The sequence below is a fragment of the Oncorhynchus kisutch genome, linkage group LG25 (assembly GCF_002021735.2).
Source record: "Oncorhynchus kisutch isolate 150728-3 linkage group LG25, Okis_V2, whole genome shotgun sequence".
Lineage (NCBI taxonomy): Eukaryota > Metazoa > Chordata > Actinopteri > Salmoniformes > Salmonidae > Oncorhynchus > Oncorhynchus kisutch.
The window spans coordinates 1,514,591-1,534,133 of NC_034198.2; the positions used below are offsets into that span (position 1 = coordinate 1,514,591).

A 19,543-nucleotide genomic window follows, 5' to 3' on the forward strand; every position below is an offset into this window, starting at 1 on the left:
GCGAACACAAACTTCAAACTGAAGTTGGGAAGACATGCAAACTAGATACACTTAATTTCGTTTAATATTTTTTTTCAATTGACATTTCTTTGTATATATGCATAAAAAGGATACCAGCTGATTCCTGATTTCGACTGCCTTATGAAACGTTGCCTGCGTCTCTCTCGTCCCGACCCCCTACACGTTCACTACTATGGGACAATTTGAGACTGAATATACAAACAATGTTGCAAATGTCGGAGAGACCGACAGAAAGGGTTATACAAATCTCCGCTGTTGAAAACGTAATGTTTGTCCAAAAAAAGTGAGATAATGTCGGCATGATTTTTATAGTGAAGATCAAGTTTATAACTTCCCTGGCTGGGCTGATGACAGTGGATTGCGCAGTCAGATGAAACAGAGCAAATAGGCATTTTAACATCATACATTTAGCCGGTCAAAGCTTTAACCGGTGATAACGTGTGGAATAAACAATCAGCATTCAGGATTAGACCCACCGTTGTACAAATCAATATAAATACCGGCGCTCTGACATGTTCGACCCCTTGCGCCAGGTTCCGCAATTTACCTGTCTAAAATCAGCTCACTTGCACTGAGGGGGAGGGGTGGCAATATGTGAGCGGTCCTCAAAAATGTGCGCCAAAGTGCCAATTTAAAGCAGCGCAAGTGGGGACATTTAACACTAACCAATAGCAGGTCTTAGCAATAACACGGTTAGTAATGGCATTGGTTTTGAGAGCGGAAGTGCAGCCTATCCAGCCGGGACGCACAAGGATTTTGCTGCTTGTGAGACTGCCTTGAAATTATTCTTAATCACCAAAGCTTTATTGAAAGACCACGTTTGGGAACAACAAAACAGTACATTCCCTTTGTATTATTTTAGATTTTGTCATCTCGAACTATTTGGACTGCAAACTTATTTTTCAAAACAGGATGCATTTTACTGTTGCTATTATTAGTTACTGTATCCTATTTAAACGGTATCAATCCACAATGGATTAGGACAATAATATTCCGTGCCCTCCAGCCGAATTGTAGTTGATGATAACTCAAAGATTTTCAATAGCATACAAAACTTCTGAGAACCGCATGCAGTATTAAGCCATGAAAAACGTTGATTGGCCAGTGAATGGTCAAGCCCTCATCACACTTAAAATAAATAAATTGTATCAAAACCCAGCCGTTTTGCGCTACCCGCGGTGAAAATAGCAACAACAAAGAATTATAGCCCTGAACATGTCATTTCTCACAGACAAGAAAATGCTTCATTCGTTGTAGGACTGTACAATAGTTTTGTGACCACAACAAGGTTGACCTGTGTTTTTCAGAGGCTGTACAGGGAAAAGGGGGAACATATGAAGCACAACTACACACTCTCCGGAGAGCTGCCTGAACACGTGCAGGCCAAGCTCAATGCCATGAACATCAGTGAGGTCAGTACCCTAGACACACACACACACTCCTGCAAAGGTGAATAACGAATAGAGTGCTGCCTATTCATCCATCCATTGATCCATTAATTTACCCGTTCTCTCACTTGTTTTTGCAGATAAATCAAGCAAATGTGGATAGTTATTTTTTCTGATTACCTATCGTTGGATCCATTTGTGTCGGTAGTTTACGGACCCTGAATTTTTTTGTCTTGGCAGACCCGCTATAAGGAGTCGTGGACTAAAATCAGAGATGGTGGCTACAAGCTCCGTTTGGATGCCATTCCCTTCCAGTCAGCCAAAGCGTCTGGGAACATACTTAGTGATGTGAGTTTGATTTTAAGTCATATATATAATGTTACTATATTGCATATAAAGAAAGACCAGGAAAACTTTCAACACATTTTTTCATGAATTATTGCTGTATATATTTTACAGTGCATTCGGAAAGTAAACTTTTTCCACATTTTGTTACTTTACAGACTTATTCTAAAAATGATGAAATACATGTTTTCTCTCATCAATCTACACACAATACCCCATATGACAAAGTGAAAACAGGTTACTTATTTACATAAGTATTCCTTTTGCTATGAGCCTCAAAATGAAGCTTTTGCCATGAGACTTCAACTTGATTGGAGTCCACCTGAGGTAAATTCAATTGACTGGACATGATTTGAAAAGGCACAAACACCTGTCTATAAAGTCCCAACAGTTGATAGTGCATGTTAGAGAAAAAAACAAGATCGAATTAATTGTCTGTAGAGTTCCGAGACAGGATTGTGTCGAGGCACAGATTTGGGGAAGGGTACCAAAAAACCTCTGCAGCATTGAAGGTCCCCAAGAACACAGTGGCCTCCATTGTTTTTAAATGGAAGAAGTTTGGAACCACCAAGACTCTTTCTAGAGCTGGCCAACCGGCAAAACTGAGCAATCTGGGGAGAAGGTTCTTGGTCAGGGAGGTGACCAAGAAACCGATGATCACTCTGACAGAGTTCCTCTGTGGAGATGGGAGAACCTTCCAGCAGGACAACCATCTCTGCAGCACTCCACCAAATCAGGCCTTTATGGTCGAGTGGTTAGGACCTCAGACTGGGGCGAAGGTTCACCTTCCAACAGGACAACGACCCTAAGCACACATCCAAGACAACGCAGGAGTGGCTTCGGGAAGAGTCTCTGAATTTCCTTTAGTGGCCCAGCCAGAACCCAAACTTAAATCCAATCGAGCGTCTCTGGAGAGACCTGAAAATTGCTGTGCAGTGACGCTCCCCATCCAACCTGAACGAGCTTGAGAGGATCTGCAGAGAAGAATGGGGAAACTCCCCAAATACAGGTGTGCCAAGCTTGTAGCATCAGACCCAAGAAGACTTGAGTCTGTAATCGCTGCCAAAGATGCTTCAACAAAGTACTGAGTAAAGGGTCTTAATACTTATACAAATGCGATATAAGTTTTTTATTTGTAATACATTTGCAAAAAAATCCAAACCTGTTTTTGCTTTGTCATAATTGGGTATTGTATGTAGATTGAGTTAACAATGTAATCCATTTTAGAATAAGGCTGAAACTGTCAGGTATGAAGGTAAGACCCTGATGCAGACTACTTCGAACAATAGTTTAATATTCCGACAGGGGCAGGTAATAGACAGGTCAAGCAGGGTTCATTTAACCAGAGGTGGGGCAGCGGTACCGGGTGGCAGGCAGGGTCAAGGGCACGGACAGGCAGAGTGGTCAGGCAGGCGGGCTCGGAGTCAGAACAGGCAAGGGTCAAAACCAGGAGGGCGAGAAAAGAGAGACTGGAAAAGCAGGAGCTGAAACACAAAACACTGGTTGACTTGAACAGACAAGACGAACTGGCAACAGACAAACAGAGAACACAGGTCTAAATACACAGGGGATAATGTGGAAGATGGGCGACACCTGGAGGGGGTAGAGACAATCACGAAGACAGGTGAAACAGATCAGGGTGACAGAAACGTAACAATATGGGTCTGAATACTTTCTGAATGCGCTGTACATGTATATTCTATTTTGGGTGAAATTTGATTCCACCTATATAATTTAAAAGCATTATTTAAATGTGTATTTCCAAATTGATCCTCTCTGTGAAACATCTGAACATACAGTACATAAAACATATTGTACGTAAATGAAACATTTGTTATAGCACAAGTACAAGGAGCAGTTTGAAAAGACCAAGGGGCATATGATTGGACTGAAGGGACTGGAGAACGACATGAACATGTCTCACTCTGTGAATGCCAGCAAACTGCAGAGTGACGTGAGTACCAGCTCAACATGAGCAATGGGTTTGTATCAGAGTAATATGGGTGTAGTATGAAAGGGAGTGATTGGAGTGTAGATTAATACACTTCAGACAGTAAGGCAGTGTTTCTCAACCAATTCCTGGTGGAAACCCCCAGGGGTGTGTTCTAGTCCACCAACAATCCATCTGATTAAACTATTTCCGATCATTTGATTAATTGAATCAGGTGTGTTTCTGTTAGAGAAAAAATGTGCACACCCTGATGATGCTCAACCACCAATGGATTGAAAAAGACTGCAAAACGTTAAATGTTGAGTGTATTGAAATGGTGTAGTGTAAGTGATGTATGGGGACGTGCACTGTTAGAGGACACGGTGTAATTGAATTGTATTCTCTGTCTCTCTCTAATTTTGCAGATCAAGTATAAGCAGGACTCTGTGAATAAGCGCTCTCAGTACCACCTTTCTATGGACATGTTGGAGATGGCCCATGCTAAAAAGGCCCAGACCCTGGCCAGTGAGCAGGACTACCGGCTTACACTCCACCAGTACACTACTCAACCCGATGACATGAAGGTGCAGGCCGCTAAGAGAGCCTACCAACTACAGAGCGAGGTAACAACCCCTCACCAGGGGTCTATTCACTAGGAACCAAATGGTTGAAACTGGGAGGGACCTACATTTGTCCAATAAGAAACTCTTGTTTTCATTGAAAAACGTTATCCTATGGTTTTCTACAGTGTGCACCAATGAATACACCCAGCTAACCAGTAACTTTTTCCCGCTGTAGCTGCCATTTGCTCAGTTATTCATATATTGATATAGAATTCAAATGTAAAAAACGTTGCTGTTGTCAGAACGTTTCTAGAACAATAAGACAGTCAAATAAAAGCCCAAGCTTTGTTCAGGGAACCTTCTCTCGTAGTGTTTAGACATTATAAGAGGGGTTCTGTTTCTAGACTGGTCATTGAATGTCTCTGGATAGAGGAGCGTTATTCCCTACACTTTCAAAGAACATTTAAAAGCACATTGAAACCATTTTTGTGTATTGTGTTTGTTAGATAGCAGTGTGCTACTTTGCATATTGAACCAATAATTTTGTTTGCGTGTGTGTGCATGTGGCCCTCAGAAAGTGTACCGCTCTGACCTGAACTACCTGCGTGGTGTAGCCTGGATCAGCACCGGGGCCCTCCAGATGGAGGGCTTCAAAAGGGCCACAGACCTTATTAGTGAGGTGAGTCAAACTCTACTCTTCTATAACTCTGTCCTTAGCTGCCACCCAGGGGAGACTTGGTCCAGAATGAAATCAAAGCAGAGTAATCGACAAGCGCATTGTACTTGACTCCGCAGCGCTTACCATGAGTGCGATCTTGCCTTTAAAAGGTGCATTGTCAGTACCATGTAGGCAACTGCTCTAGCCCTCCGACCGTCTTTCAAATGAGAGGCTAAACTGAGGTCCTGACTCTTTGTGGTCACTAAAGAGACCATTGGACTTATTAAGTATAGTATGTTAACCACAGAAATAGAATGTTGAAATGTATGCAGTGCACACATGACTGAAAGTTGATTTGGATAAAAGTGTCTTCTAAACGGGGTATATTATTATATGTTATATTGTTTCAACATCACAGTCTCTGGACTTTTCCAGCTGGCGCTAAGGCAGTGCTCCTGTCAAATGCATGTTAGTTGGCAACTCTGTAATTTCCCACCCCTTGCACCATGCTCAGCAATTTACCTGTCTAGCATCAGCTCACTTTCGCTGAGGGAGAGGGGTAGCAATATTTGAGGCGTGTCCTTAAAAACAAGTGACAGTTTCATACACAGCAAAGGGGAGAATTAAGACTCACAAAAAGCACGTCCTAGAGGTAACACAGTTGGTAATGGCATGGATTTTTAGAGTGGAAACGCAGCCTATCCAGCCATGATGAACAGTGCCCATATGCTCATGGAACAAGATATGTTATTTTTGTGCTGGTGAACCTTGTATTTAGAAACTTTTGTCCCCCATTTCGTTACATTTGATTAATAACCAAGCATAGCCTCCCCTCTTCTCAATGAAGGCTGTTTATGTTATCTTTCCCAATGCATTCGCCAAGTAGCCAAGTTCATGATGCTGTTGACCTTAACAATGGCCCCAGGACCATTGGAAGCAAAATAGCCCCATAACATCAAAGATCCACCACCATATTTTACAGGAGGTGTGGGGTTATTTTCTGCTTATGCGTTCTCATTTCAATGCCAAATCCACCACTAGTGTGTGTAGCCAAAGAGCTCTATTTTCATGTCATCTGACCAAGGCATCGGTTCCAATCTGCCGTGTAGCAAACTCCAGGTGTTTACATTTGTTGGATGACATGAAAATAGAGCTCTTTGGCCATGCACACCAGTGGTGGTTTTGATGTTGAAATGAAAATGCATGAGCAGAAAATAACCCCATCTCTACTGTGGATACTTGATGTTATGGGGTTATTATCGACTGGTCCTGGGGCTTTAAGGTCAACGGCATCATGTACTTTACCCAGTACCAGGACATAAACTTGGTGGCTTCTGCGGCAGGGTGAGTTTTTCTTAGGAACAAGTCTCTGAAAGTCCTCGAGTGGCCCCATCTCTGGCGAGACCTGAAAATAGCTGTGCAGCGACACTTCCCAAAACAGGCGTGCCAAGCTTGTAACATCATACCCAAGAAGACTTGAGGCTGTAATCGTTGCAACAGGTGCTTCAAAAAAGTACTGCGTAAAGGGTCTGAATACTTATGTAAATGTTATATTTCAGTTTTTTTTTGTTATAAATTTACAATTTCTATAAACCTGTTTTTGCTTTTCCATTATGGGGTATTGTGTTAAGATTGATGAGAGAATTAAATATATATATATTTTAGAATAAGGCTGTAACTTGAAAAAAGTCAAGGGGCCTGAACTTTTCGATTGTACTGTATATGGATAGGGCTAAATTGAAATGTTTCCTACAGAAGAAATATGAACACCATATGCAAAATCATGGTAGCAATTGAAAGCGAACCGTTTGGAGATTATAGGGAAATGATTAGACCAAAGTTGAATCGTGTCAGGTGATTTTATATTGACTGTACTTGATACATTTAGTAACATGATACCTCCTCTCATAAATCCAAGCAGTGATGAAGTCAATCTCTCCTCCACTTCAGCCAGGAGAGATTGACATGCATATTATTAACATTAGCTCTCTGTGTATATCCAAGGGCCAGCCATGCTGCCCTGTGCTGAGCCAATTGCAATTTTCCTAAGTCCTTTTTTGTGCCACCTGACCACACAACTGAATAGTGGTCCAGGTGAGACAAAACTAGCACCTGTAGGACCTGCCTTGTTGATAATGTTAAGAAGCAGAGCTTTATTATGGACAGACTTCTCATCTTAGCTACTGTTGTATCAATATGTTTTGACCATGACAGCTTACAATCCAGGGTTACTCCAAGCAGTTTAGTCACCTCAACTTGCTCAATGTCCACATTATTTATTACAAGATTTAGTCGATGTTTTAGGGTTTAGTGAATGATTTGTCCCAAATACAATGCTTTTAGTTTTAGAAATATTTAGGACTAGCTTATTCCTTGCCACCCACTCTGAAATGAACTGCAGCTCTGAGTGTTGCAGTCATTTCAGTCGCTGTAGTAGCTGACGTGTATAGTGTTGAGTCATCCGCATACATAGACACACTGGCTTTACTGAATGTCGTTAGTAAAGATTGAAAAAGTAAGGGGCCTAGACAGCTGCCCTGGGTAATTCCTGATTCTACCTGGATTATGAAGAAGAGTCTTCCATTAAAGAACACCCTCTGTGTTCTGTTAGAACGGTAACTCTTTATCCACAATATAGCAGCCGTAAAGCCATAAAACACATGTTTTTCCTAGAGCAGACTGTCATCAATTTCTCTTCATTTGTGTACGTGCTAAGCTTGTTGAGTGTCCTTCCCTATAAGCATGCTGAATGTTTGTTGTCAATTTGTTTACTGTAAAATAGCATTGTATCTGGTCAAACCATTTTTTCCATAAGTTTATTAAGGGTTGGTAATGGGCTGATTGGTCAGGCATTATCCTCAGTAATATTCCATCTAAGTTGTCAGACCCTGGTGGCTTGTCATTGTTGATAGACAACAATAATTTGTTCACGTCTTTCATACTAAATTTACGGAATTTAAATTTACAATGCTTGTCTTTCATAATGTGGTCAGATATACTTGGAAGTGTAGTGTCAGTGTTTGTTGCTGGCATGTCATGCCTAAATTTGCTAATCTTGCCAATGAAAAAATAAATAATTGGCAAAATCTGTTGGTTTTGGGATGAATGAGCCATCTGATTCAATGAATGCTGGAGCTGTTTTCCTTTCCCCCCCCAAAATGTAATTTAAGGTGCTCTAAAGCTTTTTACTATAATTCTTTACTTCATTTATCTTTGTTTCATAGTATAGTTTCTTCTTTTTATTCAGTTTAGTCACATGATTTATCAATTTGCTAATCAGTTGTGCAGCCAGACTTATTTGCCATTCCTTTTGCCTCATCCCTCTCATCCATACAATTTTTTCAATTCCTCATCAACCCAAGGGAATTTAACAGTTTTTACAGTCATTTTCTTACTATATTGTGATCACTGCATCCTATGGATTTGGATACTGCTTTAAAGCAAATATCTGCAGCGTTAGTAAAGATGTGATCAATACACGTTGATGATTTAATTCCTGTGCTGTTTGTAAATACCCTGGTAGGTTGATTGATACCCTGAACCAGGTTGCAGGTACTGGTTACAGTTTTACGTTTTTTCCTGAGTGGGCAGCTCGATGAGAGACAGTTAATATTTATATCACCCAGAAAATATACCTCTGTTTATACCACATACATTATCAAGCATTTCACACATGTCATCCAGACACTGACTGTTAGCACTTGGTGGTTTATTGCAGCTTCCCACCAGGATGGGCTTTAGGTGAGGCAGATTAACCTGTAGCCATATTACTTCAACAGTATTTAATCTTTACAGGACTGTGGTTCTGAATATAAACAGCAACATCTCTACCATTGGCATTTCTAGCTCGATTCCTCTGAGCGCACATGATGATATGCTCGGCTGTCAGTCAGAACCCATACAACAAAGTGAAGTGCAGAGCCAGAGCCCTGACATCATCATTTATAGCATGTTACTGGCCAGGCACTGCATTCCAATTTAGGTGCTAATCAGTGCCCAAATCTGTCATTTTCAACCTTTTACGAGTGCAAAAGGCTACACATGCTGTGTTGTGTGCTCATTCCTTTATCATTGATATGTTCTAGGCTATTTTAAGACCGTAACGAGCATCAGGTACTGCTAGAAGGTCCATATTTTTGTGAGACATTACACTAGTCACACAAAACATGAATAAACTATTTACTTATCCATTATAGGTGTTTTTATATAGTGCTACCTAATATTCTGGTATGAAAATGTTAACCTCTTCATTCTTTCCTCTCCAACAGAAAAACTACCGTCAGCAGCCCTGCTCCTTCAAGCACACATCTGTCGCAGACTCACCAGACATGGTCCATGCCAAACTCAGCAATAAGCTTACCAACGAGGTGAGATGTAACTTATCGTTACACCGAGGTGACATATCTTCACATAGTCCTGAACAGACATTCAAAATATCAATTTTTGTAACATTTTCTTCTCATCAGCGCCTGTACAAGATGAAAGGGGAGAATGACAGGCATAACTACACAATGACATTGGAGAGACCAGAGATAACACAGGCTAAGATCAACGCGGCTAACTTCAGCGAGGTATATCTGTCTTAGCCTAAGTCCGGGATACATTTCATTGTATTAGCCTTGTTTATACGTGGTTCCAACGTGTACTTTTGTCCTGATCTTGTCCATGTTCTGATTGTGCCCACATTTTTAATCAGGTGTAGATGATTAAAACACGCAGCCTGACCACCTACCGGAAGAAGACCTAATTTGCACCTTGCATTAAAATAATTTGCATAACAAGAAACGCATGTTAATGCCAGGTCTAAATGCAAACAATGCACATAATGTTCGGCATGTAAGCAGATTGGCCTGAGGACCTCCGGAGGTGGACGAGCTCGCTTTGTGTTCCGATCTCAGCTCAGTGTAAATGCAATCAGGCCAGCCTGACAACATTCAGTGGGCAACATCTTGATGCATCATCAGTGCATCAAGAAAGCAAAGGCAGAGCGGACTATTGGACATGCCCTTAAATATTTCAATCTGGATTATATATTTTTTAAGAGGATCAATGCCATTGGAGAATTAACATCTCAACTAAAATGTGGCTGTTTTTGGGCGATGTTGATACATTATATCATTGTTTCTTCCTCAGAGCACACATTATGAGTATAGTTAGTCTATCAATTTATCATCACCATTCAATGTGATTGCACTCTTGTGCTCTCTTTCCTTTCAAACTCCCCACCAGTTCTTTGGTCTGTGGTATTTTAGGCCTACATGCAGCAAACAAGAGCAAGCTTGCATCAAAAAATGTAATACATTTTAGAATAAGGCTGTAAGGTAATAAAATGTAGAAAAAGTCAAGGGATCTGAATACTTTCCGAATGCACTGTACTTGGGGTACCAGTACTGAATCAATGTGGAGGGGTACCAGGTAATTGAGGTAGATACAGTGCCTTGCGAAAGTATTCGGCCCCCTTGAACTTTGCGACCTTTTGCCACATTTCAGGCTTCAAACATAAAGATATAAAACTGTATTTTTTTGTGAAGAATCAACAACAAGTGGGACACAATCATGAAGTGGAACGACATTTATTGGATATTTCAAACGTTTTTTAACAAATCAAAAACTGAAGAATTGGGCGTGGCAAACCAGGGCCTGGACTTACTGATGGTTTGTTTTCCTCTTCAGACCAAGTACAGGGAGTCATGGCACACTCTAAGGGCTCAGGGCTACAAACTGACCATGCAGGACATCCCCTTCCAGGCTGCCAAAACCTCGATGGATTTAGCCAGCGATGTGAGTAATACTCCGTTTATGAATGTACTCTTTGAAAGTACAGTAGTTGTAATAGCCATTTTTAAATATTAGAAAATGTGCTAGAATTGTGTAAGAAATATAAAGAATATTACCTGGAGAAATAAATATGTTTTGAACCCATTTTATTTAGGTTATTGTACCACCTGCTGGCCATTCCTGTCACTAACACCTAGAACCAGTTTACATATGGCAATATGGCACCATTTCCATGTCTTTCATTTCATATCTCTCCTTATCCTTTGGCTGTTTTTGTTGAATCATTTTGTATCTTTTTGAGTTTGCGTCTTATTATTATCTTGGATTTTGTTCAAATAACCTGGAAACAATCAATGCCTTCATTACTCAAAATTTGAAACTGAGTTCATAACTGAACTTAGTGAGTAATAAATATGTTAATAATTGCAATCGAGAAATGTACAGTTGTTTTATTGGAAGATGAGTCGTCACCCTTACCTGTATTTTGGTGTCTAATAGAAATGGCGAATTGGAACATTAGAACAGAAGCCATAACAATGGTAGAATGTGGTTCCAAATCTCAGCTGTTGAAAACTACATTTTTGTCTAAAAGAAATGTGAGATAATGTCTAGATGCTTTTCTTAGTGGAGATCAATTTTATAAATTGCCTGGCTGGGCTGATGAGTTAGTGGATTGCGCAGTCAGATGGAACAGAGTAAATAGGCATATTAACATCATAGCTTTAGCCAGTGGTAACTTGTGGAATAGACACTGGCTGGAAAGCATTTTTAACCCAATCAGCATTCAGGATTAGACCCACCCGTTGTATAATAGACACCAAAATAGATCTAGGGTTCCAACTCATTTCCAATTAATGCAAATCTTCCAATAAAACAACTTGAGATTTCTTGATTGTAATTATTCCCAGGTACAGTGGTTCCAAGAGTAATGAACGCATTGATTATTTCCAGGTTATTTCAACAGATTCCAGGATGATAATGATGGCAAAAAGGAAACTCAAAAACTGCACGAAATTGTCCAACAAAAACAGTAAATGAAAGGATAAGACTCAAAATAAAAGGAACCTTAGCTGGGAACCTTAGCCACTACAGTAGTACCTATTTGCATGCAAGACACACTGAGTATACAAAACATTAGGAACACCTGCTCTTCCCATGACATAGACTGACTAGGTGAAAGCTACGATCCCTTATTGATGTCACTTGTTAAATCCACTTCAATATGTGTAGATGAAGGGGAGGAGACAGGTTAAAGAAGCTTTTTAAGCTTTGAGACAATTGAGACATGGATTGTGTATGTGTGCCATTCAGAGGGTGAATGGGCAAGACATAAGATTTAAGTGCATTTGAATGGGGTATGCTACGCTGTTGGGTTTTTCACGCTCAAAAGTTTCCTGTATGGATCAAGAATGGTCCACCTTGTACAATGGTCCACACCGAGTCCATGCTCGGATGAATTGAGGCTGTTCTGAGGACAAAACGGGGGGTTTGGTATTTGAGGGCAAAAAGGGGGGTTTGGTATATGAGGTGCACAACAATACAATGGGGTGTGGGAAAATAAACAAAAAAAAGGTGTTTTATTAACTAAGTCAAATAATGAAATGTATATAATGAAGTCACCAATGTATGACAGTCAATCATAAGATACGCTTATTGCCTGTTCACTTTTCTCTTTCCCTCCTTCAACTTAGGTCCAATACAAGCACCACCACCTGCTGGATAAGGGCAAGCACATCGGCGCCCGCAGCATTCTGGATGACCCGCGCATGCTACACTGCATGCAGATGGGCCGGCTGACGAGCGAGCAGGAGTACCGCAAAGACGCACTTTCCACCAGCGGCCAGTTCCACCTCAATCCAGATATGATCAATTTAGTGACGGCCAAGAACGCCCAGGCTCTGGCCAGCGATCAGGACTACAGGAAGAGGCTCCATGCGTACACTGTCCTCCCTGACGATATTAAAGTCCAATGGGCCAAGAAGGCCTACAACCTGCAGAGCGAGGTGAGGCAGCGAGGAGAAGGGTGGGTGGAAGAGGAGAGTGGAGGGGAGAGGGAGAACATGATTAAGGGAAATATACTATTAAGTATTAGGATATTGGAGCAGGGTCTTTCCCCTCAAATTAATTTAACAAATCATGTCCCAGGGTGCAACATTGTTTAGAATAGACTAGAAGAGAATACAATCAAATAGAATAATTTTTACCATAGTACATTTTCATCTCAACCAAAGTCTTTCTCAGGAAATACAAAGAACAATATTCAAATAAGAGTGTCAGTAAATATGAGGGTATAAATAGCAACCCTCTCCCTGCGTCTGTTTTCTAGAAACTGTACAAGTCGGATCTGAACTTCATGAAGGGCGTGGCCTGGGATGGTGTGGGGGCGCCTCAAATGGAGTTGGCAAAGAAAGCCGGAGAACTCACCAGTAATGTAAGTACACAACTAGCGGCCGTGTTACCTGAGAAATAAGAGAGTGTGTGTGTGTGACTGATCCTCATGTGAATTGGTCTTGCAGAAGAAATATCGTCAACTGCCAGACAGTCTGAAGTTCACCCAAGTGGCGGACTCTCCAGACATTGTTCATGCTAAGAACAGCTACCTCCAGTGCAGTGAGGTATGAGCTCCTATTCATTTTGTAAAATCGTCAGTGTTCTATTGAGAAGGGCTACTAAATCTAATGGAACTTGCTATTTGAGCAGACCAGGCTTCAAATACTATTTGGAAATATGTAATATACAGCTGAGCTTGCCTAGTCTCAAAAGAGCAAACCCCACCCATTTGGCACTCCAGGCAGACTAAAGCAAACGCTATAAGTATTTGAAAGATTTACAATAGTATTTAAAACCATGTATGTCTGTGACCCCTTCAAAGGCAAATTCTGTGTAATTGTTATCAATGTTATTCTCACCACGTTACAGAGGCTGTATAAGTCTGGAGACTCGGACGCCATGCACAAATACACCTTGCATGCCGACGACCCAGACTTCATCAGAGCAAGGATCAACGCCCAGCAGATTAGCAATGTAAGAGACCAACTATGCTTTTTTTCTCTCTAATGCCTTGTACACACTCAGTTTATACAACTGATGTACAACAGAGAGTTTGATACAACGGAGAGTTTGTCTACACAAAAGTGTTTAGATGAGTTGCCGAAACACATCACAATGGTTGTTAAACTCTCCATTGTACTACAAAAATATCAGTTGCATCACAACCTTGTGTCAAATGTGTTGTACATAAGTTGTCAATCTGAGTGTGTGCAGGGCCTGAAAATGTCAAACAAAATAATTAGATGCATAATATCCAAGACAAATCCAAACACACAAATCCAAACATATGCAAGCATATTGAGATTGACCACACGGTGGTGCTATAACGGGCACATATTTATTCTCATTAATGCATATAAATCAGTCACGGATTTAAGTATTGTAACAACTTGGTACACATGTTCCAAACACTGTGAAGAGAACATATTCAAGCACATTCAGATCCACATGCAAATTCCAGTGACATGATAAGGCCTAGGAGGGTGCAACCTGGCATGATGGTAAAGCGCCAACACACCCTCTCATAAAATGCCTTGCCAATTGGCCACATTGTGGCACTATAACAAGCGATTGAAAATGCTAAATTTAAAAGGTCACGCCCCTCACCCCGTGTTAGCTAGGGTCCAAAAAATGTGTACATAGGTTCCTCTCCTCACACTGTGGGCCTGTAACGGGCACATGTTTATATCTCTTGATCTGTTTGACTCAGAATGATGGAATTTGGCACACATGCTCAGGGATATGAGTCTAGCTAACCTGTAAAGTACGGTATATTTTGGCTGCATGAATGTTTTTTCCTGTCCAACGCACATTAATGCAAGCTCATTGGCTCATAGCAGCCATACTGTTTCAGTTAGAGTCCTGCAAAATGTTCAGTTTAAAGAAATGGCTACATAGATTATATATACCAAATTTGGTGCCAAGCGGTACAGCGGTCCTGGAAAGGAAGACATTTAAAGTAGTCAACATCATTGAAAATGGTCCAAAATACCTCAAAAGCAAAATATTGCATGACTTGTTCAATGTGGAGTTCTGATATTTGGCAAGCATTGTAAACAGTACAGAATTAGCTCATCCCAGTGCAATGTGTCCAATTTGTCCTGATGGTGGCACAGCTGAACCCCGGCAACGCTACCTGTAGCTTTAATTAATATTATTATTCCTCTTCTTCCATAAGGCAAAATTAAAATGCCAATTACAGTGAGATGGTGAGGCCTAGGAGGGTGCAACCTTACATGATGGTAAAGAGCCATGGGCCACACTTTGGAATCATGTAGTAACCAAAAAAGCATTAAACAAATCAAAATGTATTTTAGATTGTAGATTCTTCAAAGTAGCCACCCTTTGCCTTGATGACAGCTTTGCACACTCTTGGCATTCTCTCAAAATGTTCCAACAGTCATTAAGGACTTCCCACATACTGTATGCTGAGCACGTGTTGGCTGCTTTTCCTTCCCTCTGCGGTCCAACTCATCCCAAACCATCTCAATTGGGTTGAGGTCAGGTGATTGTGGAGGCCAGGTCATCTGATGCAGCACTCCATCACTCTCCTTCTTGGTCAAACAGCCCTTACACAGTCTGGAGGTGTGTTGGGTCATTGTCCTGTTGAAAAACAAATGATTGTCTCACTAAGCGCAAACCATATGGGATGGTGTATCGCTGCAGAATGCTGGTTAAGTGTGTCTTGAATTCTAAATAAATCACAGACAGTGTCATCAGCAAAGCCCCCCCACACCATCACACCTCCTCCTCTATGCTTCACGGTGGTAACCATATATGCGGAGATCACTCGTTCCCCTACTCTGCGTCTCCTAAAGACACAGGCCTGGAACCAAAAATCTCATATTTGGACTCCAGACCAAAGGACAGATTACCACCGGTCTAATGTCCATTGGCCGTGTTTGTTGGCCCAAGCAAGTCTCTTCTTATTGGTGTCCCTTTGTAGGGGTTTCTTTGCAGCAATTCGACCATGAAGGCCTGATTCACGCAGTCTTCTCTGAACATGTGTCTGTTACTTGAACTCGGTGAAACATTTATTTGGGCTGCAATTCCTGAGGCTGGTAACTCTTGATTGAAGTCAAATCTGTAACTCAGGAACATTCACTGTGTTCTTGGTAAGCAACTCCAGAGTAGATTTGGCCCTGTGTTTTAGGTTATTCTCCTGCAGAAAAGTGAATTCATCTCCCAGTGTCTGGAGGAAAGTAGGCTAAAACAGGAGGCTAGGATTTTGGCTATGCTTAGCTCCAGTCTGTTTATTTTTCATCCTGAAAAACTCCCTAGTCCTTAACAATTACAAGCATACCCATAACATGATGCAGCCACCATTATACTTGAAAATATGGAGAGTGGTAATCAGTAATGTGTTGTATTGGATTTGCCCCGAACATAACTATTTGAAAAAAATATATAATAATAATTCTTTGCTAAATGTTTTTGTAATATAACTTTTGTGACTTGCAAACATGATGCATGTTTTGGAATATTTTTTATTCTGTACAGGCTTCCTTCTTTTCCCTTCGTTTATGTTAGTTATAGTTCTATATTATATTATAGTTAAGTTAGTATTGTGAAGTAGCTACAATGTTGTTGATCCATCGTCAGGTTTCTCCTATCACAGCCATTAAACTGTGTAACTATTTTAAAGTCACCATTGGCCTCACTTTGAAATCCTCAAACGGTTTTCTTTCTCTTCTGCAACTGAGTTAGGAAGGATGCCTGTATCTTTGTAATGACTGGGTGTATTGATACACCATCCAGAGTGTAATTAATAACTTCACGATGCTCAAAGGGATATTCAAGTTTCAGCTTTTTCTTTTTAACAGTGCATTTGGAAAGTATTCAGACCCCCTGACTTATACTGTTATCGACTTTGTTATATACAGTGTACTTGACATAAGTACCAGACCAAAACACCAGAGTAAGCCTAAATACACATTTCCATGCCACAAGAATGAAAATGTAATGAACCATGTGCTAAAACAGTGGGGGTAACCCACCCAGATCTTCATGCATCACCTACTGTGTATGAACAGTCCATAGTGAAACACACAACCTATCCTGATTTAGTAACCATGCCTATCTATCTCTTTGTCCCGGCCTCTGCAGAAAGCCTATAAAGCGTCTGGGGATGAGATGAGGTCGGCAGGCTACGACTTGAGGCTGGATGCTATTCCCTTCCAGACGGCCAAGGCTTCCACGAATATCGCCAGTGATGTGAGTTTAGTTTACACGAGAAAAAAGCAACGAAAAATACTAACACATTGCTGTTTTAATTGTCTTTCTTGCACTTACACTTGTATTTTGCTAATAGCTGCTTTATTGAGGAAGGTTTTTGTCTTACCTTGGACGTTACACCAATTTGTTGATTTTGAGAAGTCTGACTTGTTTAAAAAAAGTTTGATTTCACCTTATTGTAACATTCTGACGTAAAGATCACATTCAACTTCTCTCACCCATCTCTCAAGTCAGCCGTATATCCCCTTGTGACAGCAGGAATGGAAGCTTGTTGTGTGCAACAGGCAGTGGCAATTTACCCTTTGCTATCGCGTATGTTGTGGTGGACTGTCATTACAATTACTTCACTGCAATTTGGTAAAATTATGTTTGTGGTGTGACTAGGCACTGAACTCTCAAATCGTATCCTGATGTTGACAACAGACAGTTGTATTAATAACATGGCTAACTTAGCTAGCTAGAAAACAAGTTTTATTAAGTGGCGAGCTAGCATTAGCAACATTTGGTGGTCAATGAGACTGAGAGCTAGCTAAACAGCTGAGATACAGTGGTTGCTCAACTAAAAGTTTTGAGATTATACTGCGGGATTATACTGCGGGATTATACTGCGGGATTATACTGCGGGATTATACTGCGGGATTTGTGTTTTAGTACGGTACCCTGGCGCACTGCTTCATTGCTCCAGACCAGCCCAAGGGGGAGTTAGAGCACTGGTTATGCTTTTGGGTCCCAAGGCGCTAATGTGTCACTAACTGACAATGAATGGGCAACGTGAAACAAATAGAAACGGATAATTCTGCACAACTTCAACATTTGTATTTCAATTAATCGAATGATGAAGGTAATTGAATATAGAACAATAGGTAAGAATTGCTATTCTTCTGTCCTGCACGCTCACACCCGGAAAAATACACGTATTATTTTGTTACTAACTCGTCAGTATTACTTACTTACCAAAGGTTTTTATTCTATGAGAAACTAAAATGTTCAATTGTATTCCATGATATTCTTAAGATATATGTGTTGACTGAATATTAGCAAGTGATCTCTGCTGCGCTGCTCTGAAACAAGTATGGAGACTGGTCTTGATAAATCACAGAGATTTTTTTTCTCACTGAATCTCAGTTTGGGTATTGGTTAGACTGCAATTAGGGTGTGAAAATGTTATGCTCTTAGTACTGTAGCCTAGTCCCGACAATAAGCTTCCCACAATAAGTTGGGTGAATTTTGTCCCATTCCTCCCGACAGAGCTGGTGTAACTGAGTCAGGTTTGTAGTCCTCCTTGCTTGCACATGCTTTTTCAGTTCTGCCCACAAATTGTCTATGGGATTGAGGTCAGGGCTTTGTGATGGCCACTCCAATACCTTGACTTCGTTGTCCTTAAGCCATTTTGCCACAGCTTTGGAAGGATGCTTGGGGTCATTGTCCATTTGGAAGTCCCATTTGCAACCAAGCTTTAGATTCCTAACTGATGTCTTGAGATGTTGCTTCAATATATCCACATAAGTTTCATTCCTCATAACACCATCTATTTTGTGAAGTGCACCAGTGCCTCCTGCAGCAAAGCACCCCCACAACATGATGCTGCCACCCCCGTGCTTCACGGTTGGGATGGTGTTCTTCGGCTTGCAAGCCTCCCCCTTTTCCCTCCAAAACATAACGATGGTCATTATGGCCAAACAGTTCTATTTTTGTTTAATCAGACCAGAGGACATTTCTCCAAAAAGTATGATTTGTCCCCATGTGCAGTTGCAAACCGTAGTCTGGTTTTTTTATGGCGGTTTTGGAGCAGTGGCCTCTTCCTTGCTGAACGGCCTTTCAGGTTATGTTGATTTATAGGACTTGTTTTACTGTGGATATTGATACTTTTCACCAGTTTCCTCAAGCATCTTCACAAGGTCCTTTGCTGTTGTTCTGGATTGATTTGCACTTTTCGCACCAAAGTACGTTCATCTCTAGGAGACAGATCGCGTCTCCTTCCTGAGCGGTATGACAGCTGCGTGGTCCCATGGTGTTTATACTTGCGTACTATTGTTTGTACAGATGAACGTGGTACCTTCAGGCGTTTGGAAATTGCTCCCAAGGATGATCCAGACCTGTGGAGGTCTTCAAATTTTGATTGATGTCTTTGCTGATTTTCTTTTGATTTTTCCCATGATGTCATGCAAAGAGGCACTGAGTTTGAAGGCAGGCCTTGACATGCATCCACAAGTACACCTCCAATTAACTGAAATGATGTCAATTAGCCTATCAGAAGCTTCTAAAGCCATGACATCATTTTCCAAGCTGTTTAAAGGCACAGTCAACTTAGTGTATGTAAACTTCTGACCCACTGGAATGGTGATACAGTGAGTTATACGTGAAGAAATCTGTCTTATAAACAATTTTTGGAAAAAATGACTTGTGTCATGCACAAAGTAGATGTCCTAACCAACTTGCCAAAACTATAGTTTGTTAACAAGAAAGTTGTGGAGTGGTTGAAAAATGAGTTTTAATGACTCCAACCTAAACGTATGTAAACTTGCGACTTGTATTTTACACGTTCTTACCTCATCACCATTATTGTTTATGTGGA

General features: G+C 40.9%; 1 protein-coding gene across 3 annotated transcripts in view; it reads left to right on the plus strand.

Moving 5' to 3' along the window:
* The window catches only part of nrap (nebulin-related anchoring protein), a 120,228-nt gene that overhangs the window by 96,409 nt on the left and 4,276 nt on the right, over positions 1–19,543 (plus strand). For all 3 annotated transcript variants that reach the window (XM_031805003.1, XM_031805004.1, XM_031805005.1), the window contains 13 exons: positions 1,329–1,433; positions 1,650–1,757; positions 3,595–3,708; positions 4,110–4,307; positions 4,822–4,926; positions 9,174–9,272; positions 9,372–9,476; positions 10,579–10,686; positions 12,375–12,686; positions 13,010–13,114; positions 13,200–13,298; positions 13,603–13,707; positions 16,840–16,947. In XM_031805003.1, the coding sequence (XP_031660863.1) occupies positions 1,329–1,433; positions 1,650–1,757; positions 3,595–3,708; positions 4,110–4,307; positions 4,822–4,926; positions 9,174–9,272; positions 9,372–9,476; positions 10,579–10,686; positions 12,375–12,686; positions 13,010–13,114; positions 13,200–13,298; positions 13,603–13,707; positions 16,840–16,947 (1,671 nt within the window). The remainder of the gene's footprint in view (positions 1–1,328; positions 1,434–1,649; positions 1,758–3,594; positions 3,709–4,109; positions 4,308–4,821; positions 4,927–9,173; positions 9,273–9,371; positions 9,477–10,578; positions 10,687–12,374; positions 12,687–13,009; positions 13,115–13,199; positions 13,299–13,602; positions 13,708–16,839; positions 16,948–19,543) is intronic.